The sequence below is a fragment of the Jaculus jaculus genome, chromosome 7, assembly GCF_020740685.1.
Source record: "Jaculus jaculus isolate mJacJac1 chromosome 7, mJacJac1.mat.Y.cur, whole genome shotgun sequence".
NCBI classification, from domain to species: Eukaryota; Metazoa; Chordata; class Mammalia; order Rodentia; family Dipodidae; genus Jaculus; species Jaculus jaculus.
Window position 1 is genome coordinate 141951167 of NC_059108.1, and position 26437 is coordinate 141977603.

A 26437-nucleotide genomic window follows, 5' to 3' on the forward strand; every position below is an offset into this window, starting at 1 on the left:
TAACAGGGAGTGAGATCGACGCCGGGTCTCCTGCAACGCAGGCTCCAGTCATGAGCCACACTCAGCTGAGACTCCCGTACACTGTCACAATCAGGTCTAGGGCAGACGATCAGAAATCTCTTATAAAGCCGGGCGTGGTGGCGCACGCCTTTAATCCCAGCACTTGGGAGGCAGAGGTAGGAGGCTCGCCATGAGTTCGAGGCCACCCTGAGACTACATAGTGAATTACAGGTCAGCCTGGACTAGCGCCAGACCCTACCTTAAAAAAAAAATGGGTGAGGGGGCTGGAGAGATGGCTAAACAGTTAAGGTGCTTGCTGGCAAAGCCAAAGGACCCAGGTTCGATTCCCCAGTACCCTCGTAAAGTCAGATGCACAAAGTGGCACATTCATTTGGAGTTTGTTTGCAGCGGCCCTGGCATGCCCATTCTCTCTCCTCTCTCTCTCTCTCTCTCTTAAAGTAAATAAATAAAATATTACAAAGAAGAACGGGAAGCCAAGGTGTGGTGGCACACGCCTTTCATCCCAGCACTTGGGGATTGCTGAGTTCGAGGCCACCCTGAGGCTACATAGGGAATTCTAGGTCAGCCTGAGCTACTAGAGTGAGACTCTACCTTGAAAAAAAAAAAAAAAAAAGATGGGTGAGGTGCTTTGGGTCCGTAGGAATGTGAGAGCAGCCGGCAGTTTTGGTGAAGGAAAGGCCGGGAGACTGGGGAAGACACGTGACTAGAGCCTGGCCCGGGCAGCTCGGATCTGGAAGCCATGTTCACAGGACAGCTGCGTAGGCTAGGGGAGAGGAGGGGAATGGTAGAGGCAGTATGGTTGCCACCACCCATCTGGAGTCTGGGGTGTACCTTTGTTTTGTCTGTCTGTCCTCTCTTTCAGCGTGTGGTGTATGTACCTGTGTGTGCAGATGCACGTGTCCTGCGTGCAAGAGTGTGAAGGCCAGAGGATAATGGATGTCCTCCTCTTCCACACTGCTTTCTTTATTTTTCTTTTATTTTTTAATTTTTTAGTTTTCAAGGTGGGGGGGTCTCACTCTAGCTCAGGCTGACCTGGAATTCACTATATAGTCTCCGGGTGGCCTTGAACTCACGGCGACCCTCCTACCTCTGCCTCCCGAGTGCCGGGATTAAAGGCGTGCGCCACCACGCCCGGCAACACTGCTTTCTTTCTTGAGGCAGGGTCACACACAGAGCCCGGAACTTGTGAGAATTCAGTTGGATCGGCTGACCACACACCCCAGAGATCCTCCTGCTTTCGCATCTACTCAGAGCTGGGGTCCGATGCTCTGCTTCTCACAGGGGTACAGGTTGGACTCAGACCCTCATGCTGGTGCAGCAAACACCCCCCCCACCCCAGGCCATCTCTCCAACCCTGTGTACCTCTCTATCATTGAGGGTGAATGCTTCTGGCTGTAAGCAACAGTGACTTCAGCCATAGATTTCCTATTTACTTATTTATTGCATTTTCAAAGTAGGGTCTCGCTCTAGCCCAGGCTGACCTGGAATTCAGTATGGAGTCTCAGGGTGGCCTTGAACTCACAGCGATCCTCCTATCTCTGCCTCCTGAGTGCTGGGAATAAAGGTGTGAACCACCCCGTCTAGTTACTTTTTTTTTTTTTTTTAAATATTCTTATTTGGGCTGGAGAGATGGTTTAGTGGTTAAGGCACTTGCCTGTGAAGCCTAAGGACCCATGTTCAACTCTCCAGGTATCACATAAGCCAGATGCACAAGGTGACATATATGCGTAAGATGGCACATGTGTCTGGAGTTCAATTGCAGTGGCTGGTTTGCCAATTTTCTCTCTCAGAAAAAATTCTTATTTATTTGTAAGCAGAGAGAGAGGCGGGGGGGAGGAGAGACAGACAGAGAGAATGGGTGCACCAAGGCCTCTGGCCATTACAAACAAACTCTAGATGCATGGTGCCTTGTTGTGAATCTGGCTTTACGTGGGTTCTAGGGAATTGAACTCAGGGTCGTTAGGCTTTGCAGGCAGGCGCATTAACCACTGAGCAATCTCTCCAGCCCTAGATTTCTTATTACAAGAGGCCTGTGATGACAGATTCAGGGAGGGTGTCTCTGCTTAAGGACACAGGCTTTCCAGTCTCCAGCCTGGCATGCTCGGTGTGCTGGTATTTGGGCCTCTTGCCCATGGTCATATGACTGCTAGACTTTTAGGGGACTTGTCTGTTTAAGACAAGAAAAGGAAGGGAAGGGGAAGAGCCCGCAGTCTTTCTCCTCTAGCAGTTACTTTTCAATGCAGTCAAACATCTTTGCCTGAACTTACCCTATAGGCTGCCTACTTTCTCCTAAGTCTTTTTTTTTTTTTTAAACTTTTTTTGTTCATTTTTATTTATTTATTTGAGAGTGACACAGAGAGAAAGGGGCAGATAGAGAGAGAGAGAATGGGCGCACCAGGGCTTCCAGCCTCTGCAAACGAACTCCAGACGCGTGCGCCCCCTTGTGCATCTGGCTAACGTGGGACCTGGGGAATCGAGCCTCGAACCAGGGTCATTAGGCTTCACAGGCAAGCGCTTAACCGCTAAGCCATCTCTCCAGCCCTCTCCTAAGTCTTATTGGCATTGTCGGGTCACATGATTACCCCTGCATTTAAGGGTGGTCAGGAAAAGGATTATCTGGTATTCAGGACTCTGGAATGGGAGGAGATAAGGAGAAGAAAAGCAAGTTAGGAATAGTTATTTGAAAGATAAGCAATTGAGTGTACTGTGGTTCAGTCTTAGAAGCCAGATTTTGGCCAATAGGTGTTTTGAAAGGAGTGGGTTCCAGGTGTCAGCAGAGACTGTTAGAGCAGAAGCTAGATGGTTCTTCAGGCAGCCGGAGTGTAGGGCCTGGCAATCTCATTTAGGTGACCTGGGCACCGCGGTTGTAATGACAGGCCCTGTGGTTTTGTTTAGACGTGAGTGGCCTGTAGACCTCAGCACTCACAGGTGGCATGGGCTTACAGTTTAGTTCTAGCCTGGTACCATGAGGAAGGAACTAAGAAGCCAGTCTCAAAGGAGCTAACTAGTGGAAGTGTCTGTGTTTGGTTGTATGTGGAGCGCATTACACCTCTGTGATTTGTGATGTCAAAAGGGACAGGGCCATCTTATTTTTTTTTTTATTTAAAAAAATTTATTCAGGGCTCAAGAGATGGCTTAGAAGTTAAGGCACTTGCCTACAAAGCCAAAAGACCCAGGTTTGACTCCTCAGGATCCACGTAAACCAGATGCACAAGGGGGCACACGCATCTGGAGTTCTTTTGCAGTGGCTATAGCCCCTGGCATGCCTATTCTCTCTCTTTCTACCTGCCTATTTCTGTCTCTCTCTCTCAAATAAATAAACAAAAATAAAATAAATACTTACATTTTTTTATTCATTTATTTTGAGAGAGAAAGTGGAAGGGAGAGAGAGAATGGATACACTAGATCTTCAGCTGCTGCAAATGAACTCCAGATGCATGTGCCACTTTGTGCATCTGGCTTACATGGGTTCTGGGGAACTGAACCTGGGTCTTCTGGCTTTGCAGGCAAGTGCCTTAACCACTAAGCCATCTCTCCAACCCCATATTTACCTCTTTGCTCTCCCTCACACAGCATTTGTATCTATGTATTGCATCCTTGTGACTCTGGTCTTCAACATAAGAAAAATGCCTTCTGGTCTCTCCAGTTGCATCCACTTCAACCTGGGATTCAATTGACTGGGACAACCTTCTGTGAAGGCAGCAAAGGACCCCAAGGGGACAGAGGAAGGCATTTGTGAGGTTTCTTTTATTGGTAGTTTCCTGTTTGGTTGATTTCTTGCAAATGTTTTTCATTGTAGCAACTTGGAGGAGAACTGCTGTGTGCGCCCACTTTATATTGACTTCCGGCAGGATTTGGGCTGGAAATGGGTCCATGAACCTAAGGGCTACTATGCCAACTTCTGCTCGGGCCCTTGTCCATACCTCCGCAGCGCGGACACAACCCACACTACGGTATGCAGCATGGTGCATGTAATCTGGGCAATGGGACTCTGCTAGTCAGGCCGCTTGTTAATAAGAACGAATGAAACTGGGCGTGGTGGCACATGCCTTTCATCCCAGCACTCGGGAGGCAGAGGTAGGAGGATCGCTGTGAGTTCCAGGCCACCATGAGACTACATAGTGAATTCCAGGTCAGCCTGGGCTAGAGTGAAACCCTACCTTGAAAACAACAAACAAAACGAAACAAAATGAATCAATGAAAGATTGAATGTTGAATGAGTGAATAATCTGGGATGAGAAATAGCTCTCTAACAAAAGTTCTGTCTTGACCTGTGGGCTTAATTCTAATCAATCATATCATATCATACCTTTAAAGATTATTACTGCAGGGACTTGGAGTGTAGCTCAGTGGTAGAGCCTGTGCTTGGTGTATGCAAAGCCTCTGGTCCATCTACAGGGCAGGACACACACACACACACACACACACACACACACACACAGCTCCTATCAGTTTCAATCATACTTCTTTTTTTTAATGTTTTACATGAGACTGACACACTGCCTACTGTGCTAAGAGGGCAACTATTTTAAAAATATATTTCATTTATTGATTTATGTGAGAGGGAGAAAATGGGTGCACCAGGACCTATAGCCACCGCAAACAAGCTCCAGACACATGCACCACCTTGTGCATCTGGCTTATGTGGACCCTGGGGAATCAAACTAAGGTCCTTTGGCAAACACCTTAGCTGCTAAGTCCTCAATCATACTTTTTAAAAATTAATATTTTATTTATTTATTTAAAGTAGAGAGAGACAGGGAAAGAGGCCAATAGAAAGAGAGAAAATGGGTGCACCAGGGCCTCCAGCCACTGCAAACAAGCTCCAGACACATGCACCTCCTTGTGCATCTGGCTTACGTGGGTCCTGGGGAATCAAACTTGGGTTCTTTGGCTTTGCAGGCAAGCGCCTTAACCACGAAGCCATCTCTCCAGCTCTCAATCATACTTTCTTTTATTTACTTGTCTATATGGCTTCCATACTGTGGAAGTTAACTGTCACCTGCCACCCTTTGTGTTAGAGATGTGCGTACCTCATTGGCAAGGAATGTGGGGGCCAGAGGAGTTTCTTCCATTGCTTAAAAAAACCTCTGATAATTGTAGCCCTCTAGTGTACAAAGTGATTTGGAAAAAGGGCGTAAGTACCAGAAAGAGAATGTGAGTGGAGAGTCTGTGACCTCTGTAACACGTCTTTCCTCAAGGAGAGTGGAAAGTAGGACAGTCATCTGCGAAGCACGCTCCTGATAGCTCATTTCTTGCTGCATTCGGTCTGGGCCAGATGGTAATTATAAATGGCCTGAGGCAGTGGTGACTGAGATCATTTCTACTAATGTGATCAGCGATAAGTGAGAAAGGCCTTTTGGATGGGGTTTCTTAGCTGGGAGTTTCCTTATCAATTCAAAGTCCTTAATAACTACCTTATGTCTCAGCTCATAATAATCCTCCAAGAAGTGTACACATTTTTCCATCTGCCACACAGGAAGAGCACATCCCAAACTGACCCTACAACTCCTCTTAAACAGTCTCAGCGGCCACTGCCCCTTGCTGGTCTCTGAGAGGCACCCCCACCCCCAAAACTTGCAGAGCTCCTGGGCCAAAGGTCCAAGGCTCACCTCTGCCCCTCTAAATGTTGCCCTTCCACTCTCAGGTGCTGGGACTGTACAACACTCTGAACCCCGAGGCATCGGCCTCGCCGTGCTGCGTGCCCCAGGACCTGGAGCCCCTGACCATCCTGTACTACATCGGGAGGACCCCCAAGGTGGAACAGCTGTCCAACATGGTGGTGAAGTCCTGCAAGTGCAGCTGAGGCCCGCCTGGGACAGAGGAGGAGAGCTGCCACCACTGCCCACCACTCCTGGGAAAGCAAAGCGACAGACCTCACCTACAGGCCTGGTGCCTATAACCCTCGGCCCCCGGGGAATGGCTGAGAGGGAGACTTCCTTCTAGAACATTTCTTTCTTGCTGGCTCTGAGAATCACTGTGGTAAAGCAAGTGTGGGTTGGTTAGGGAAGGCGAACTCTTCAGAACACAGGATTTCTGTGGTGCAGAGGTGGTGGGGTCGAGAAAGTTGGGGGGGATTGGTGAGCGGACATGGCGTGTGGCAGTGGGACTTGGGCTACCCTAGGGAGGAGGAAGTGGAAAGCATGGCCAGGTGAGGGCCAGACTGGAAGCCGCTTCAGACCTGAGGTCAACTTTGCTCTGTGCAGTACACCTGCTCTCGGGAATCGAGATGTCCTTACAAGAGGCCAGCATTTTTCTTCAGACAGGTTGCCAAGATCAAGTCTCAGAATTGTATTTTGCCCCATCTGGGATTAAGGACAAAGCTGTTCCTTTTGTGAACTGTCCTCTCTGCATCCAGCAGCATGGTGGGTCATTACAGATAATGTTATTAGTTCCTGGGCCAGCAACTATATTGGGGCCCTTGGAGATGCTGAACTCCCAAGGGTGGGAATTAGTCCTCTCTGTCTACCCTCTGGGCCCCTCCTCCCGCCTTCTTCTTTGGTCATATTTCCCCTGGGAGATTTGGCTAGACACCTTCCAGGTCAGGGGGTCTGTCTCTGGATTCTGGGTCCATGCGGCCTGGGGCACCAGGGATTATGCTCCTTTGGTGTTCCTGGAAGCAGGTGCCACATGGGGGGCATCTGGGGAGAATGCGTGTGTGCCACGTGACGACTTGGCCCCAGGTACACCGATGGGAGGTATAAAGACAAGTACAATATTACTCTCAAAATCTTTGTATAAATAAATATTTTTTGGGGGAATCATGGATGATTTCATCTTCTGGAAGATTGTTTCTCAAACAGTAAAAGCCTTATTCTAAGGTGCATGTCTGACTTCATAAATAACCATTCTACGCTCTTCTTAGTTCAGCTCCAGCGTCCACTGGGCAGACGTAACTGGGATCCCAGCAGAGCATCTCTCAAGCATCACTGCTTAGCATGAAATTTAGCAGCAGGCCGCTGTGCTGCCTCTGCTGTCTGAAAAGCACTATGGGGGCACATGGGGTATTCTCAGACAGAGGTAGTGAACACTTGCTTATGGAAATATGCTGGGTGCATTCAATCTAATTAACCTACTTCACCATGTCTTTTTTTTTTTAAGAGAGTGAGAGAACTGGTGTGCCAGGGCCTCAGCCATCGTAATAGAACTCCAAATGCTTGCACCATCTAGTGTGCATGTGGCATCTTGCACTTGTTTTTTTTTATTTTATTTTATTTATTTTAATTTTTTTTAAAGGTGTATTTTTAAAAATTATTTATTTATTTTTATTTAAAAATTTTTTTTATTATTCATTTATTTGAGAGCGACAGACACAGAGAGAAAGACAGATAGAGGGAGAGAGAATGGGCGTGCCAGGGCTTCCAGCCTCTGCAAACGAACTCCAGACGCGTGCGCCCCCTTGTGCACCTGGCTAACGTGGGACCTGGGGAACCGAGCCTCGAACCGGGGGTCCTTAGGCTTCACAGGCAAGCGCTTAACTGCTGAGCCATCTCTCCAGCCCGGCATCTTGCACTTGTAACCTTTGTGTGTCTGGCTTATGTGGGATCTAGAGAGAGATTGAACATGGGTCCTTAGACTTCACAGGCAAGTGCCTTAACCGCTAAGCCCCTTACCATTTAAATATTTGTAAAAATATTTTTATTTATTTGCAAGGGGGGAGGGGGAGAAATGGGCACATCAGGGTTTCTAGCTGCTACAAACTCCAGATGTATGCATCACTTTGTCATCTGGCTTTACATAGGCACTGGAAAATTGAATATGGGTTCTTAGGCTTTGCAGGCAAGTGCCCCAACTGCTGAGCCATCTCTGCAGCCCCCACTTCTGCAATTTTGGAAATCTCTTATCAGTCCCCAGATCAATGAAGCATTATAGAAACCATCTGCAACAAGTTCTGTAATCAGGCTAAGCCTAAGAGAGCCAACTGGGAGCTCGTTTTCAGCTAATGAGGTTCAGAAAGGCGTCTGGGAGTGGGAGAAGAAAAGCACCACCCTACCATGCTTTTTTAAAAAAATATTTTATTCATTTACTTATTTGTGAGAGAGATGGAGGGGGCAGAGAGGGCAACAGGAAGAGGAAGATAGTGTGAGAGAGAATAGGTGTGCCAGGGCCTCCAGCCACTGCAAACAAACCCCAGACACATGCACCACCTCGTGCATCTGGCTTATGTGGGTACTGGGGAATTGAACCTGGGTCCCTACGCTACACAGGCAAGTGCCTTAACCACTAAGCCAATTCTCCAGTTCCCCACATGCTCTTTTGAGCCCACAGTCCCAGGGCAATTGTGGCATTAGTACCCACCTACAATGCAGTGAGCCAGTGGGCAAAGGGGCCCTCCTGGAAGCCCCTGGGGCACTGGTACAAAAGTCCGCCTGCAGCTGTGGTTTGCAGGTGGAGGGCTGCATGGCTCATGCCTGTGTGTGCACACGCCTTGTTCCTCCTTAAGTTCGTCAAAACTGAGCCCCTAGTTTGGTCACCAAGACTATTTTCATGCCTCTGTCCATTCCCAGCCAATTCTAAGGACTTTTCTGTCTACAGCCCATAGGCACCCATTTACCGTCACTGTCCTTCAGGGGCCCATGTCTCTGTTCTGAAATCCTGGCTGTGAGAGTACACTCTACCTTACCTTAGGAGCCAGTGTGTGTGTGTGGGGGGGGGATGGTACAGAGGAAGGTGTGATGGTGGGGTAACATACCAGCTCATCAACTATGGCTGCTGCTATCCTAGGTGCCAGTCTATTCACTTCTGGCAGCTCAGCTTCACTGGGCATGATGACTACCCATGGTTCAGTCAAAATGTACGGTTCCTGGATGGAGCTCTAGAAGTACCTTAGGCTGGGGGCAGGATCCAGGTTGCCTCCAATCATCTTGGGAGAAGCAGTGCATGACTCTAACATAGGTCCTCCCTGTCATCAATAAGGAAGTGGGTCCTAGACTAAGTTTCTTTCTTATCCAGTCTCCTAGGACACCTGTGAAAACCTGACCTGAGGTTCATCCGAATGAACCACAGCAACTAGATGTGCTCCTAAAGTACCCCGAGAAAATCCCCCCCCCCCCCCGTGACTGGGAATTGTTTTCCCGTCACGGCGCCACTTGTATGCTCGGCAGCAGACACAGCCACAGCCACAGCCACAGGCAGGCAGGCAGGGCCTGGGGCCGGGCCTCCCTTTCCACGTACTGTTCTCAGACACAAGAGCCTCTTGGGCCACCATCGGCCTTCAAAACTACATACTTGCTCTGAGGAGAGTGGTGACATTGGAGATGACACCTCTCTGGGAGGAAGGCTCAGACTATTCATCCAGTTTATTACCAAGACAAGTCCAGTGCCATTAAGACTGACCTGGAAGCTCTTTGGTAGGGAAGATGTAGAGTCTGGTCAGAGCACCTGCTGGATTTCCAGAATGTAGCCTGAAGATTTAACTCTGATTGGGTACCGAGGGCAATCCCAAGCACTGTAAAGGTCCTTGTCCTAAGTTCATACTGTCTGTCCCTTTATACTATGTTGAGATTCTCCCAAACAGTTTGTTTCCCCAGTTCTGCACATTAGCAGGGGACTGTGGAGGAAGTAAGTCTCCTAACCAACTCAAACCAAGTGAGCAAACACTTAAGATGGTCCTCAAACTATTGTCCAGAAGTCCTAGGAACACGTGGGAAATTTCATGGAATGTTCTCATCCACCACTATTAAATTATAAACATCTATGTAATAATGCGCCAAACCTTTGTTTTCATTCACTAAAAAGGCAACAATGCCTCCTTTTCTGTCTCACTGGGGGCTGGGGTGGTGAGACAGGGTTTCACTCTGTAGTCCAAACTGGTCTTGAACTCACTGTGGCTAAACCCAAGCTGGCCTTGAACTCCATCTCAGTCTCCCAGATGCTGAGGTTACATGCATCTGTAAGCCACCATACGGGTTGTTTCTGTCTTTTGGATTTCAATGATGTCTGCGCTGCATCACCCAGGAGAAGTAGGGCTGTGTGCAGAAGGATGTAGATCACATGTCACTGCAGAGCCACACTGGGTGAGCCTGATGCCGGGGGACCAAGAGAGGAGACATGGTGGACACATCAGTGCCCAGCTATGGAAGCTGCCCTTGGGACTCACCTTGGTGTGGCACCTGCTGAAACGGTTTCAGCTCACATCTCTAAAGTGAAAATTAAAAAAAAAAATTGTCCAGCAGTGAAATAAAACAAAATGTCAGTTCCACTATAGTCCTGGTTGTGACTACTGAATGTGGGAAATTGACGAATGGAAAAAAAAATGAATTACTTTATTGATCATAGAAGCCAGGAATTCCAAAGGGCACCTTTTACCCTGGCTCATGCACTCTCTGAGTACTTGTGGGGTGCTGCCTGCCAGACTCTAGAAAAGGGAAGAGCAAAATCAGTGGGTGATGCTGGCATATTAAGCTTGTGCATATAAAAGAAAAAAAAAGCTTAGCAGCTAACCTGGAATAAAGAGGAGACAGAATGCAAATAGCCAAAGAGCCTCTTTATATCATCTCTGAGCAGCAGCAGCAGCAGCAGCAGCAGGAGGAGGAAGAGGAGGAGGAGGAGGACAGAGAGTCTAATGGGCTGGGGGAGTGGAGGGAAGGGAAAGAAAGATACACGTGTGCGCTGACGAGGTACAAAATGCATCAGCTCAGCGTCCCCACTGCCAAGTTCCGTCTAGACCCGGAGGATTGTTGTCCTGTTGTCCTAGTCAAATCTGGCATGGCTGATGGAACCATCCATTGCCACTTTTGCTTAAAGGCTTTGGGGACTCTGAGGCAGAAAAAAAAAAAAAAAATCCACGGACCGCGTCGTGGTGCGGGTGGACACAGTGAGCAGGTTTTCCTTCTGTCCGCGCTTCGTCGAGCCGGGGTTCATCTGTCAGCGTGAGCGGGATCTGAAAGAGAAAGCCGGCCGCTGAGTGACGGAGGCAGGGCGGGGCTTCAGTTCTTTACAGCTGGGCATGCTTGCTTACTGCCACCTGGCAAGGGAGAAGGGTGGCCCCATAAGCGAAGCGCACCTTGAGGTAATTTTTGTTTGTGTTTTCGAGGTTGGGTCTCCATGTACAGGCTGACATGGAATTCACTATGTGGTCTCAGGGTGGCCTTGAACTCACAGCGATTAACTCTAAGTTTTAACTTTTGCTAGAAGTTGCCTCAGCCTTCTCAGCAGCCGGGAATACATGTGTGTGCCACCATGCCCAGTGGGATGAAAACATTTTATTCTTCATCACTGGGCCCAGTGATGTTCCATGGAACTGGTAGTTACTTAGGAAGCTGAGGCAGGAGGATCATCTAAGCCTAGGGGTTCAAAGCCAGGTTAGGTCCCCCCTCCAAGGTAGGATCTCCCTCTAGCAGAAGTCACTATGTGGTCTCAGGGTAGCCTCAAACTCACAGCGACCCTCCTACCTCTGCCTCCTGAGTGCTGGGATTAAAGGCGTGCACCACCATGTCTGGCAACATGGCTTATTTTTATTAACTTGGTGTTTATCAAATCCATCATGTTATATCCTATAGTCTTATAGTCAACAGGCACCATTATCATAAATGTAGTTGGAATTATCTTGCCAAACCTTTAGGCACCTACACACTGTACTAATACAGACTCTCACAAGCCTGGTTTTTCTCCAGCTGTTCTTCTGTTAGCACCTGGCTTGTGTTTAGGGCCGCCAAGAATGACAGTATTTTCAAGGTGCCATGGTCAATATCTGCCAACGTGAGCACTCTGACGAACCTCTTGAAGGGAGGGAGTGGCACTGGCTGACGAAAGGGCAGGTTTCTGGTTCTTGCAGGTGTGTCCCTACAGCAAGGCCAGAGAGACTCCACGGGGATCCACACTACTGTTTCTTTTGCTTCTGGGGAACACAGGCTGAATTTTTTGTTTACTTTTGAGATGGGGTCACACTCTCTAGCCCAGACTGGCCTAACTCATAGCCCTACCTCCGCATCCGAGCGCTGGGACGGCACGTGTGCAACAGCACACCCCGTTTCCAGTTAACGCTCTTCAGTGCAGGGCCACAGCCCAGAGCCCTAGCCTTCTGCTACTGAGAGCACTGCTAGGTAAAGAGCTGACTGCCAGAGGGCAAGAGGGGATGATCCAGGGCATGTCATCCTCGGGGTGGTAAAAGATCTCCAACCAATGGTGTAAACCGTGCTTGCGCTAACAGCACAAAGCTGGTGTGGTGGCAGTCCACATTCCAGACCAGTGCTCCCAGTACCCATCAGCTATCTAAAGAGAAAAGAGGCAAACTTTCAATGAGCTCATCTGACTCACAGGCTCTCTGCTCAGAGAAGACAGAGGAGTCACCATGGCTTCCGTGCCCATAAGAAAGGACAAAACCTTAAATGATATGAACAGAGAAAACTTAAAAAAAATAACTTAATTAAAAAATAACCTAAACGCAAAGATTTCTGTCTGTTAGGCTTTGTCCTTAAGGCCTCTCCAACCGATGGGGGTGGCTGGTCTTTCCTGGCAACGTGCTGGCTGGATGAGAAAGGAGGTGAGTGAATTCACTTATTTATATCCTGAGTGACATTAGGAGGGAAGGACAGCTGGGAAGTGAGGGCCGTGCTTTGCCCCTCACCTTCCTGGGAAGCCTTCCAGCTGTATGAACGAACAACACAGGCACAAAAGCAACATATCCATTTCACGAGCCCTGCCTGAGTGACAAGGCGCCGGACACAGCTGCACGGGGCACTCAGAGCAAAGGCGGCCGCCGGGTAGGAGCTGCTGACCACTCGTGTGGACCTAGCTGCAGTCCTCATATCCTCCAGTGAGGACCTTTGCAATTGCTACTGAACTACAGAGGCACCTGGTTCAAGCTATAGATGTCCAACATCATCAACTGTCCACCATCAGGGAAGATTTACGTTCTAGCTGCAAGTCAGTACTGCATATAAGCCTGTCTCGGTCGCCCTCTACCTTATGTTTTGAGACTGGAACTTACAGTGAACCTAGAGGTCACCAATTCAGGTAGACTAGCTAGCCAGTGAGTCTAACTCTTGCCTGTGTCTCCCCACAGCACGCAATATAGGCAAGTGCCGCCATGAAGCTTGGCTTTCATGAAGATTCTGGAAATCTGAACTCAGGTTTTCTCATACTTGTGTGGCAAGCACCATATCCACTGAACCATCTTCTCAGCCCTGTTTTTTATTTATTTATTTATTTTTTTAAGTTTTCCGAGGTAGGGTCTCTAGCCCAGGCTGACCTGGAATTCATTATGGATTCTCAGGGTGGCCTCGAACTCACAGCGGTCCTCCTACCTCTGCCTCCCGAGTGCTGGGACAAAAGGCATGCATCACCACGCCCACCATGGCCTTAAACTCTTGATCACACCGCAGCCTCTTTGTGCTGGGATTACATGTGTGGTGCCACTGAACCTAGTTAAACTTAATTTTTCTTTTTATTTATTTATTTATTTATTTATTTGAGAGCAACAGACACAGAGAGAAAGACAGATAGAGGGAGAGAGAGAGAATGGGCGCGCCAGTGCTTCCAGCCTCTGCAAACTAACTCCAGACGCGTGCGCCTGCGCCCCCTTGTGCATCTGGCTAACGTGGGACCTGGGGAACTGAGCCTCGAACCAGGGTCCTTAGGCTTCACAGGCAAGCACTTAACCGCTAAGCCATCGCTCCAGCCCAATTTTTCTTGTAAGAAAAATGCATGTTTACCTTTTCAAATCTATAAGTATGTTCTTACTATGGTTCGTTTTCTTATGACAACAAACTAGTGAGCCAAACAATAACAAAACATTGTCAAGGTTGGCACACGGAAGTGTTTGCTTCTGTTACTGCATTGACAATAAGTCATCTAAAGGAAGAACATTTCACACGTGTAACTGTGACTATCCTTTTATAAAATGGAAACGCTGTGAGGCTGCTCTCAATGCTGAGGCACTGGATCTAGTTCTGTGATCTCACACAGATGAAGCAGGTGGGAGGAAGAGCAGGGACAGATGCGGAAGGGCGATCTGATCTGAGCTTACTCAGTCCTTGAAGCCTGCTTTGGTCTGCTGATATTTTAGGGTTTTTTTTTGGGGGGGGGTGGTCCCGAGGTAGGGTCTCACTCTATCTAGCTCAGGATGACCTGAAATTCACTATGTAGTCTCAGGGTAGCATCAAACTCATGGTGATTCTCCTGCCTATGCCTCCCAAGTGCTGGGATTAAAGGTGTATGCCACCACACCTAGCCTATTTTTTAAAATTTTTTATTTATTTGAAAGAGAGAGTGAGTGAGAATGGGTGTGCTAGGGCCTCTAGCCACTGCAAATGAACTCCAGATACATGTGCCACTTTGTGCATGTGGCTTTATGTGGGTACTAGGGAATCAAACCTGAGACCTTTGGCTTTGCAGGCAAGTGCCTTAACTGCTAATGCTCAGCTATCTCTCCAGCCCCCCCGCCCACCCGCTATGGCTTGTATGTAAAGTATCCCCCACATGTATATGAACACTTGGTCCCCAGCTGGTGACACTGTTTTAGTAGGTTGTAGAACTTTTAGGAAGTGGGGGCCCTAAGCTAGAGGCAGTGGGTCACTGAAGGGTGGGCCCGAGTTCTCTGGTTCCTGGCCTTCTGAGATAGAAGTAGCAGTCTCATGCACAGTCCTGCCAGGCCTTCCCCACCATGACAATGACTAACCTTCGTGAACTGTGAACCCGAACAAACCCTTCCTTTCTGAAGTTGCCTCTGTCAGGTATTCTGTCACACTGGTGAGGAAAACTAATACAGATCCCTTCCAGCAAGTTGTTGGTCAGGGAGGCCCCTGATGTCCCCCAAACATTATAGGAGGATATTGCTAAGGCTCTTGGTTGCCCACTAGAATTAGAAGGTAAACTCCCACTGCTGAAAATACCACATGCCGGGGCTGCAGGTCACTGAGAAATCAAGCTGGAGCTGAGATGGAAGCCCACTGACAATAGAAGATTGGAAAGAGTTATGCAGCCTGTTAGGACAGAAGAGTCATCAATAACCTTAACCAGCAGTGGAGGGCCAGGTCTAACGAACCAACTGGCACAATAGTGGCATGTCTGTTACGGAGGAAACCAGCAGCTCTCGGATTGGATTTGAAACCTGCTCCACAGGAGGGAATTCCTGCCTGGTACTGAAAACCTAATGAAAAGCCTAGAGCTGGGAGGTCATAAGTCCTAGGGGGAAAAGCTACTACAGTTGTCTGGCTAAATGGAAATATTATCATCACTAAACTGATCTCTAAATACTTATGTTTATGCCCATTATTAATGCTTTTCTCAGTTTTGGTTAAAGAAGCTTCTCTTTTCAGATGGTGGTGACCACAGGGGAAATTCAAAACTCACCAAAGTGCTGAGAAGTGACAGTGAACTGCTCAGTACTAATTGACATATCTGCCATACCCTGCCAAGGCTCAGGAATATTTGCCCAAGAGGTGGCAGAAAGAATGTAAGAGCCAAAAGAAGGACAGGACTGCTTTGCAATACTGTGTTCAAGACACGAAGTGGTTATGGTATTTATGACATCACAGTGGCTGATACAACCTACATAAGACCTGCATAATAGGAGGAAACAGTGATGACATTAAAAAAAAGAAGAGAAACACGCTGGAAAGAAGGGAGCCAGTGGAGGAGAGATTTAGGAGAGGGGAAGGGAAGGTGGTGAGAGGGGATTATGATCATGGTATATTGTCTGTATGTCTACAAGTTGTCAATCAAAAGGTTAAAAATAACATAGATCGTAGGAACTCTCTTTTCTCCAGTAATGTCAACCCAACCTTTTTTGTGGGTGTTCTGAGTTGGTTTCAGTTACTTGCAACAAAATGTATTCTGGATGCTTCTAATGAAGACCCAGAGCAGCACAGTGAAGTTCTGTAACAGCTGAAATTCTAAAACTGTGGAAATAATAAAATATGCATCGAGACAGAAAACCCAAAGTGTGGGGGGAAGCCAAAGGAAGTGACCCAAAGCACACCTCAGGAAAAGGATCATTTGAATCTTAGCTAGAGCCAAGTCATAGTTGGCATTTGATAGAAAGTTAACCTTGGGACTCTATTTTTCAAGAGAATTGTGGAAGGAATAGATATCTGAGTAAAAACCAAGACAGCAGGTAGTATTCCTCATATGATTCTTGAGATGAATAAGTAGACCTCAGAGCTCCTGTAATCAAGAAAGCTATTTCTTTCTCTTTTTTTAAAAAAACTTTTTTTTGTTCATTTATTTATTTATTTATTTGAGAGCAACAGACATAGAGAGAAAGACAGATAGAGGGAGAGAGAGAGAATGGGCGCACCAGGGCTTCCAGCCTCTGCAAACGAACTCCAGACGCGTGCGCCCCCTTGTGCATCTGGCTAACGTGGGACCTGGGGAACCGAGCCTTGAACCGGGGTCCTTAGGCTTCACAGGCAAGCGCTTAACCACTAAGCCATCTCTCCAGCCCATCTTTCTCTTTTTTTTTGATGCTTATCTTTTTTGTTAATTTTTAAATTTTTATTAACATTTTCCATGATTATAAAAAAATATCCCATGGTAATTCCCTCCCTCCCCCCTGACACTTTCCCCTTTGAAATTCCATTCTACATCATATTACCTCCCCATCTCAATCACTGTACTTACATATATACAATACCAACCTATTAAGTACCCTCCTCCCTTCCTTTCTCTTCCCTTTATATTTCCTTTTTAACTTACTGGCCTCTGCTACCAAGTATTTTCCTTCTCACGCGGAAGCCCAATCATCTGTAGCTAGGATCCACATATGAGAGAGAACATGTGGCGCTTGGCTTTCCGGGCCTGGGTTACCTCAAGGAAAGCTATTTCTTTAGGACAGTTTGAGTCCTCACACATTATGATAACGAGGAAAACGAGAAAGAACTGGAACACGCAAGTGACTATATGTCAGAAGAAAACACAAGTTCCAATTTAAACTTCATTTCTTCAAGGGCTATTTCTTTAAGTTTATTTCTACTTGTAGTAATTAAAAGTAATGTATGCATGAATTAAAAAATTGCAAAGTGTTTCCTCTACTGCAGGCACTGATGTTTCTGGAAGTCTCCCAGGCGGGCAGCTGCCTGGCTCTGACTTGTGCATGTACCTTTCTTGGAATAGTCTGCACATGACAGGAGTACCAAATGTGCTGGGTTTTGCTTTCTTTTCTTTTCTTTCTTTCTTTCTTTTTTTTTTTTTTTTTGGTTTTTCGAGGTAGGGTCTCACTCAGGTCCAGGCTGACCTGGAATTAACTCTGTAGTCTAAGGGTGGCCTCGAACTCATGGCGATCCTCCTACCTCTGCCTCCCAAGTGCTGGGATTAAAGGCGTGAGCCACCACGCCCGGCTTTTCTTTTTTTTTACTTCAGAAATTGTTCCCTATCTATAAACATCTACTTCAGGGGAACTTTTCAGGGGATCCATATGAACCTCTGCAGTAGGGGCCGGGTGAGACCCTCCTGTCAGCCTGCTCTCTGGTTCCACAGCTTTTTGTAAGGAAAATCGAAAGGGACATTAGGATAAGTGTGTCATCTTGTTATCATGCAACCAGGGGATAACAGGAAACAGCTTCTTCCTCCCTTCCCCGGGAGAGAGCCAGTGAAGCGGGAGTGTAGTGAACAACCCCGGGAGATGCTGTTTTTCTGAAAGGGAAAGGGACACCTCTTCCTCAATGGGCTTCACTTAGGAAACCCAGAGGGGGACTGATGATGAAGAGAAGTTGAATCTCAGTTGGGAATATTAACAGCCCTGCCACAGGCACTGTGATGGCTAAACAAGCATGAGGCAACGACGGTGACAATTTTAGAGGTTACAGCCTTACCGGGGAATCAGATGTCAGCTCTCTGTCACCACAAAGAACATGTCCCCCAGATCCTTTGAACTAAAGCCTGGGTTCAACAATCATAGGCCTCTCTCTTGTAAGAGTTCTTCTTGAAGGTTCACGGAAGGCTCCCGAATATGTCCGCTATTTTATATTTATCGCCTCAACTAATCCAGCCAGCCCCTTAATCATTTTTATTACTCTTCACTGAATATTCTAAACCGCCTCAACTCGCAGAGGATTATGGGCATTACAGGCTCATCTCTACCCCACTTTCATTTATCCCCCTTTAAGTCCTCGAACCAGACAATGATTAGAGCAGTTTCCCTACCAGCCCAGAAGGTTCTGTGGTTTTACTGTCTGTGTTTTGTTTCATGAAAGCTGTACGTTTCTTTTTACTTTCCATATATAACATGTTTGGGTTTGAGTAAGCTTTTCAAACCTAAGAGATCACCCCTCCTCTCTTACAGTACACAAACCTCTGACTGACAGTCTCTGTATGAGGCTTAGACTGAAGACTCATGTACTATTTCTCTTCATTCTAGTCCATTAAGCCCCTTTACACCCTCAGAAAAATTTGTCCTATATATGAAAGCTTTATGTCCACATTATAAGAACCTCATTTCATACACTGTCATGCTAGTCCTCAAATGACGTCAGCCAGGATGCCCATGTATTTGGTGGGGTTGGATCTACAATGTAAAACAATCTCTAAACTGTCCATCTCTTATATTTTCTTTCTTTCTTTTTTGAGGTAGGGTTTCACTCTAGCCCAGGCTGACCTGGAATTCACCATGTGGTCTCAGGTAGCTGTGAATTCACGGTGATCCTCCTACCTCTGCCTCCCAAGTGCCAGGATTAAAGGCATGCACCACCACGCCTGGCTTATTATTATTATTTTTTTAAGAAACCAAAAAACAAAATGAGTGTGTTAGATAACCTGTAAGGTGGCCTCTGGTGATCCTGTCTCCTGGTATCCATTTTCTCTTGAGATTTAATGACTCAGTTCTATGAAAGTAGACATAGAACCAGTTCTAGACTGAGACTTCTAAGATTAAATCATAAGAGGACTAGGGGTTGTCCCTTGGGTGCTTACCCAGGGGAGGCCAGGTGCCACATTGTGAGGCAGCTCTGTTAGTTTGTTGGGCCTACCATAACAAAACACCACATCTTGAGGGGATTAAATAACAGAAACTTACTTTTTTCTCACAAAATCCACGATCAACGTGTGTGTACATTTGTGGTATTTCCTCTTTCTATTTGAGGGTCAGACTGAATTAGGGTCCAGCACAGTAGCCTTGTTTTTTGTTTATTCTTGTTTTTTTTTTGAGGTAGGGTCTCACTCTTGCTCAGGCTAACCTGGAATTCACTGTGTACTTATTCTCAGAGTGGCCTTGAACTCTTGATCATCCTCCCACTTCTGCTTCCCAAGTACTGGGATTAAAGGATTGCACCACCACACCTGGCCCTCTCTTTCTACTTTATTTTTTTTTTTAATTTATTTATTTGAGACAGAGAGAGAGAGAGAGTGGGGGGGGGGGGGGAGAATGGGCACACTAGGGCCTCTAGCCACTGCAAACAAACTCCAGACACATACACCACCATGTGCATCAGGTTTATGTGGGTCCTAGGGAATGGAATCTGGATCCTTATGCTCCTTAAATGCTAAGCCATCTCTCCAGCCTGCTCATCTGTTTGTCTGTCCTTTTTAAATTTTATTTTATTCTTAGGTAGGGTCTTGCTCTAGCCCAGGCTGGCCTTCAAGTTACAGCGATTCTCCTCTCTAGCCTCATTTTAACTTAAAGGTGTGTCCCTAAATACAGTCACATTCTGAGGTACTGGGATTGGGACTTTAGTTCATAGAAGAAACCTTTATATTTGATCACAACCTGCACACGCACACACACAGCCTTGGGAGGGGCCTGACAACAACTTTAGCTCATCCTTCAGATAAGACACAGCCTCATGGGACCTCGACGAGATGTAGCAGCTGTACCAGGACGCGAGTCACAGAATCTGTGACATTGTAAATGCTGGTGAGGACTTAAATTTTGGGATAAAACTGTTAGGCAGTCTTAGACAATATCTTAACTATCAACAAGCAAAACCTGAGCTGATTGGAATGCTTATGCAAAGAATGGCATGGCTACTTGAACTTTTCTGTTAACAGGGGGTAAGGTCAAATATTTCCGTTTCACATTTCATTCCAAACAAATTGTTTTTTTTTTTTTTTGCCAAGATTTTGACCACTGATTATTCAATTGTCTTAGGTGTCACATAACAGTAATAACACAGGCAAAAGTCAGCAAGTATATGTGTCCTCACTTGAAGAAGATTAACAAATGTTTTAATTTAGGTATATAGCATAGTATCTGACATACATCAGGCATAAAACATATTTCTTTTAAAAACATTTTCTATTTATTGTTTAGTTGCAAGCAGAGGTGTGTGGGAGGGAGGGAGAATGAGCACGCTAGGGCCTCCTGCCACTGCAAGTAAACTGTAGACTCATGCACCACCCTGTGCATCTAGCTTTACCTGGGTACTGGGGAATCAGGCTTTGAAAACAAGCATCTTAATTACTGAGCCATCACTCCAGCCTACAAAAACATATTTGTAAGTGAAGGTATTTCCATTTTATCATGACAAAACTGAGTCTAGAGAGGCAGGCTAATCTGTATAAGACTGCATGGCTAACGTGGCTGGTTCAGGAATGAAATCCAAGCTCAGTGTTCTTTTCTACTATACTATCTCACATTTCTTTTTTCTTACTTTCTTCCCCTGGCTCTCTCTTTTAATGGTTAGAGAATAGGAGACTTAATGCTTTTAACTTATTAATGGTAGATATGCCACCATAGGCATATTATTTTTCCATACAAAGTTCTGGGAGAATAATGTAACATTGCCTTTGAATCTCAGTAAAAAAAAAAAAAGGTTATAATAATGAATGAAAATTTTGTTTCTTTTTAGAGAATTCCAATATAGAAATAGTAATTACGACATCTAAGTTGATTTTAACACTGCCCAGAAGAGTTATTTGATGAATGTTAAATCTTATGATTGTATAGAAATTTCTTTTTGATGAGTGCTTTGAAAAACAGAGGTCCAGAAGTCAGTGACATAACTGCCTGTCCTTTTACAACATAGAATCTAGTGGTACAGGACAACAAATAAGTGAGGTCTTATTACAGGGAAAGGCGAAGGGCGTTACAGGAGCTGGTGGTAAGAGACAGGGTTTCTAGGAAGCGGAAGCGTCTTGTGCAATGGCATGGAATGTAAGACAGTATAGCAAGTAGATGGGAATGACTGGAATTTAAAAGGACATGTTAGGAGTGGGGGACAACGGGGAGAGAAGAGCAGAGACCAGGAGAGGCTTTGGTAACTCACTTTGGCGCATGTGCCCCCCCCCCCCCCCCCCCCCCCCCCCCCCCCGGCCCCAGCGGAAGGGGTGGAGCCCAGGGCCTAGCGCACGCTAGTCAAGCGTTCCACCACTGACAGACATCCTAAGCTCGTGGGTTGGTTTTGAACTTGGGAAGTTCTTCTGATTCTGCCTCCTGAATGCTAGGATTGTAGGTGTTCATCTCTTATAATCTTGGTGCCAGAGTTTGTACCATTTTTCAGTTTTTTAAAAAATTTATTTATTTATTTATTTGAGAGCGACAGACACAGAAAGACAGATAGAGAGAGAGAGAGAATGGGCGTGCCAGGGCTTCCAGCCTCTGCAAACGAACTCCAGACGTGTGTGCCCCCTTGTGCATCTGGCTAACGTGGGACCTGGGGAACCGAGCCTCGAACCGGGGTCCTTAGGCTTCACAGGCAAGCGCTTAACCACTAAGCCATCTCTCCAGCCCAGTTTTTTTTTTTTTTTTTTTTTTTTTGACAGAGGGTCTCACTGTAGTTCATACTAGCAGGGAACTCACTACGCAGCCCAGGCTGGGCTTTACCTGGAGGCAGTCTTCCTGCTTTAACCTCCTCAGTGCTATGACTATAGGTGTGAACCACCATGCCCAGTAGGCAGACTGCTTAGTGGGGAGAGATCATGGTGTTGGCTTTTTGGGGTGTGTGCGCATGTGCTGACATTGGGATGTCTTCCTTAATTGCTCTCCACCTAATTACTTGGGACTATTCTGGCTAGACCAGCTAGCCAATGAACCCTGGGATTCCTCCTGTCTTTACCTCCTCAGCACTTGGATTTCAGGCGCATACCACCATGCCTGGCTTTCATGTGGGTGCAGAAACCCAAGTCCTCACAAGCACTTTACTGACTGAGCTATTTCCCCAGCTGCTAATGTTTTCTAAAAGAGCATGGAGGAAGAGAATAATGACATAAGACTGAGTGACGCAATCAGCATCAAAACATCGTAATTCAAACAAAATATGATATGGATCTCAAGCCCAAGATATGAAGGAGTCTGGACATAATGCCTGAGAGGTATTTAAAGGGTAAAGTATAATCAAGGCCAACCAGTTAGATACATGGAGTGAAGAAAGGGGCTGCAGAGACTTGAGCTTCTGGCTCTACCTCTGACAGGCCTGTGCACCTGGAAGGAGGGATGTGTGGATGTGGCTGGGGTACATAGATCCAAGTAGAAGTGTGGACTGCGAGGGCGACTGCATGCATGCTCTATGAGCATGGGGCCCCCAGAAATGTACTGTGCATGGCAACCTGTGAAGCCATCCATATGGGATGGCCCTGGCTGGAGGACCTGGCTTGGGACTGCGCAATCTGGATGTCAGCTAAAAATAAGGGACAGCACCAAAGGCAGAATCCTACAAGGACAAAACAGAAGAAACTGACACACGGACGGAAAGGGGAAAGACAGCAATACAAAAAACTCAGTGTCATTAATGATCAGTGTCTTAAATATGTGCCTAACAGTTCCCAAAAGTGAGAGACTAGCCCAGCACCTGAGAGACAAGGCAGGAGGATTGTAAATTTGAGGACAGACTGGGTTAAATGATGAGAATTTATGAGAGACGCTGACTCAAAAAAAAAAAAAAAAAAAAAAGGAAGGAAGAAAGAAAGAAAGAAAGATTCCTCACTAGCCATAGTCATACTTTTTGAAGAAGCTAGGGCTGTCTAAGGTTGAACTTAGACCTTAATTCTAACTTAATTCTAACATTTATGCCAGATGAAATCGCTACCTTCTCATGGCAACATAATAATTGCCTGATTTGATTTTCTCATTTTCCTTCATATTCTTCCTATGCAAACCCCAATCCAGTTCAGTTGTTCATTAAATTTCTTGTTCTTTGTATATTTTGAGTAGAAGCTTAATTAGTAATATACTTTAAGGATAATTTATAATAATTCTTTGCCTTAATCTAAAATTTGAAATTTTATTTGTCTTGCTTTGAGTGTGTAATGTGGTGTGTGTGTGGTGTGCATGGTATACGCACATGAATGTGCCCCTGTAACACCACCCCCCAACTCGCCTGAAGTGGGTCACTCGCCTGTGGTGGCAGGAGTGGAGGGGCAGGTGACCCACTCCGTTGGTCTTCTACCTGTGCTTTCTTGAACCAGGATGTCTGACTGATCCTGGAGCTTGCCACATTCTTCTTCCTCTTTTTTGGTGAGCTCTGGTTATTGTTGGGTCTCTGATCCCTGATAGAACGGGGGGTCAAAGACATCATGGCCACACCCAACTGTTTATGAGGGTTATGTTATGAGCAGGCTCTTGGGCCTCCTCAGGTTCTCATGCTTGCACAGGAATACTCATGATTGCTGAGCCAGAAATTTTATATATATGTGATTACACTTTGAACTGGAGGTCAGTGGCTTAATTATTTTGTTATTTCACTTATTTATTTATTTACAAACAGAGAGACAAAGAGAGAAGACAGACAGAGAATGGGTGCATCAGGGCCTTCAGCCACTGCAAACAAACTCCAAAAAATGTGTCGTTTTGTGCATCTGGCTTTATGTGGATACTGAGGAATCAAACTCAGGTCGTTAGACTTCGAAGGTGAATGCCTTAACTGTTAAGCCAGCTCTCCAGCCCTCTTTTATTTATTTATTTTTAAAAGAGAGACAGCAAGGGGGGGGGGGAGAGAATTGGCATGCCAAGGCCTTAACCACTGAACTTGAACTCCAGACACCTGTACCACCTAGTGTGCATGTGTGACCCTGCGCTTGCATCACCTTTGTGCATTTGGCTTATGTGGCATCTGGAGAGAGGTCAAACCTGGGTCCTTAGGCTTTGTAGGCAAGTGCTTTAACCACTAAGCCACCTCTCCAGCCCTTGTTATTTCTTTTAATATATATTTGAGAGACAGAAAGAGGGGGAGAGAATGAATGGGTGTGCCAGGGCCTCTAGCCACTGCAAATGAACTCCAGGTGCATCCCTCCAGCACCCTGTGGTTTGTTTTTTTTTTTTTTTTATTATTTCTTAAGTACTGGGCTGAGCATGTCAGTACTGAGCAAGCACTGGCCGTATTGGTTGAGTGTAATTATTTCATAGAATAACTAATAGAGCCTTATACAGAAAGACCACGTGAAGGCCGGGTGTGGTGGCACATGCCTTTAATCCCAGCACTTGGGAGGCAGAGGTAGGAGGACTGGTACGAGTTCGAGGCCACCTTGAGGCTACATAGCGAATTCCAGGTCAGCCTGGGCTAGAGTGAGACCCTACCTCGAAAAACCAAACACAACAACGAAAAAAACACCATGTGAGATGATAACTACCTGAAAGGCTGAGGGGGAGAACGCAGGGTCAGACCACTTTCCTGCATTTTAACTGAAGTTCCATGTGGTATGAATAACTAATTGTCTGGTGCTTATGTTCAGTTCTTAACCCCAAAAGTCACCTTGTCATATATGAAATTATTTTTTTCTTTTTCTCAAGAACAAGGCCTGGAAATTGGAAAGTTACTTTAAACTAAATGTGGTAAACACTGGTTTGAGATTTGCTGCATATTTAAGTTGAGCCTCATTTCTCAAAATGTCAAGGTATTATTCAGCATTGTATGAAAAAAAATTACTCCAGTCAGATAAGAGAAATGTGTTAGGTAAGCCTCTTTCTTGAAGGGTTCCTCAGGGTAACATATTACCCGCCTTTCAGAACTGGCACAGGACAGACTGGCTTCCTCAAACTGATCTTAGGTGAAAGCTTGTCTATAATTGGGGCACACTTTGGAAACACTGTCCTAATTTTACAGCTGAGGACCATGAGCCTGGGAATGGTGGGTGACTTGCCCCACATCACACCAACAGTAGCAAAACTGAGCTTAGAAGCAGCTTTTCCAGTTCTACACTGGGCCCTCTTCTCAAGACCACACTGCTGGCACACCCCTCGCTTTGCTAGAAACTCTGTGCGGAAGACAGAGTGCACTGACCTCCAAGACTTCAAGAGTCCCTCTGGGGCCGCAATGACAAGATGATCTATCTCTGTGAGCCTGTCAGCTGCTCTGAAATAAACTGGGAGGGCGGAGGAGCTCCTGGGATGCTTTAGGGTGCTTAAAAGAAAAATGGATTTATGTGAGGATAATTCCTGGAACAGATGTGAAACCAAATACTTCATATTCCAAGCCTGCCCCCACGCTCTCTGGAAGGGAAATGAAATAGGATTAACCTGCTCTTCACCGCCATGCTTTATTCCTTCCAAACTTCCCATGAGCAGGTCAGAGTCCATTTTCTGCTACTCCTGCCCCTTCCTAGTCAACTCAGGAGAGGCTGGGATTGGACAGAGAAGCAGTTTTGCTTCCCTCCACCTCAAAACCCTGGGCTTAGGACAGTCCTGGCAGGCTCTCATGTAACACTTGCTTTACCCTAGACACAGGCTGCCTTCCTGTCCCATGCTACAAGGAAGCAGTCACTTGTAAATGTACCTCAGGACACTGACAAACTTACCAGTCTGCAGAGTGGGAGAAATTAGGTTAGTTTAGATCTAGTACTCTCTGCAAAGGATTCCACACAGGTGGGAAAGTAATTCCTAATGGTTTTTTTTTTTTTTCCTCATAAATCCAGGATTTGTGAAAGAGAGATGAATTTTTATGTAAAATTGTAACATCTGACCAGGCAACGACAGAGGTAAAGCAGAAAAGCACAAGTACATACTCATAATACAAATACATGTACATATATGTAACTTCCCTTTTCATCACAGAGCTAATTGTACTTCATGTGTCATACATCAACTGTTCCTTAAGAGCCACAAAGGCCTTAAGTTTCTGGCCAACTTTTTTTTTTTTCTTTTTTCCTGAGACATTCTCTAGTGCTCCGCCCCAGGAGCACCCTGGCCAGCCAGGGTTGGGTCACATGAGGTATCTCCAAGAGTCACCTTTCAAAGTCCCAACCACTTGTCCTGTCACATCACAATCAGGCAACAGGATGGTGTCAGGGGAAGGGTGCCCAGGATCAGCTGAATGACAGGGATTAGCAAGGGCAGAGGAGCAATTGGTGGCACAGATAGCCCCATTCTCAGCTGCTCTTCTGTGGATTTGGAGCATGAAGTGAAGCTTAAGGCCCTGAAACTATAGTCTAGGTCCTCCTTACTCTATGGAGACTAAAGCAACAGAAGTCCCTGGAGCCTGACACCTCTCCAAACGGAACAGCCAGTGAGGCCAGGCCCGAGTACAGCTGCTGCCTGCCAAACAGAGCCTACTTGGGGGCATAAATCTGCAGGCAACACTGGGCCCCGGGTCTTTCTTCCTAAGACCTTGTG

General features: G+C 46.3%; 2 protein-coding genes across 2 annotated transcripts in view; one reads left to right on the top strand and one right to left on the bottom strand.

Moving 5' to 3' along the window:
- Tgfb3 (transforming growth factor beta 3) overlaps positions 1 to 6845 on the top strand; it is a 29916-nt gene extending 23071 nt beyond the window's left edge. Inside the window, exons 6-7 of the mRNA XM_004649395.2 lie at positions 3821 to 3974; positions 5669 to 6845. Coding sequence (XP_004649452.1) covers positions 3821 to 3974; positions 5669 to 5827 — 313 coding nt within the window. The 3' untranslated portion in view covers positions 5828 to 6845. The remainder of the gene's footprint in view (positions 1 to 3820; positions 3975 to 5668) is intronic.
- A 3417-nt stretch (positions 6846 to 10262) lies between these two features.
- Ttll5 (tubulin tyrosine ligase like 5) overlaps positions 10263 to 26437 on the bottom strand; it is a 254825-nt gene continuing 238650 nt past the window's right edge. The window contains 1 exon segment of the mRNA XM_045154327.1: positions 10263 to 10903. Within this exon segment, the coding sequence (XP_045010262.1) occupies positions 10881 to 10903 (23 nt within the window). The 3' untranslated portion in view covers positions 10263 to 10880.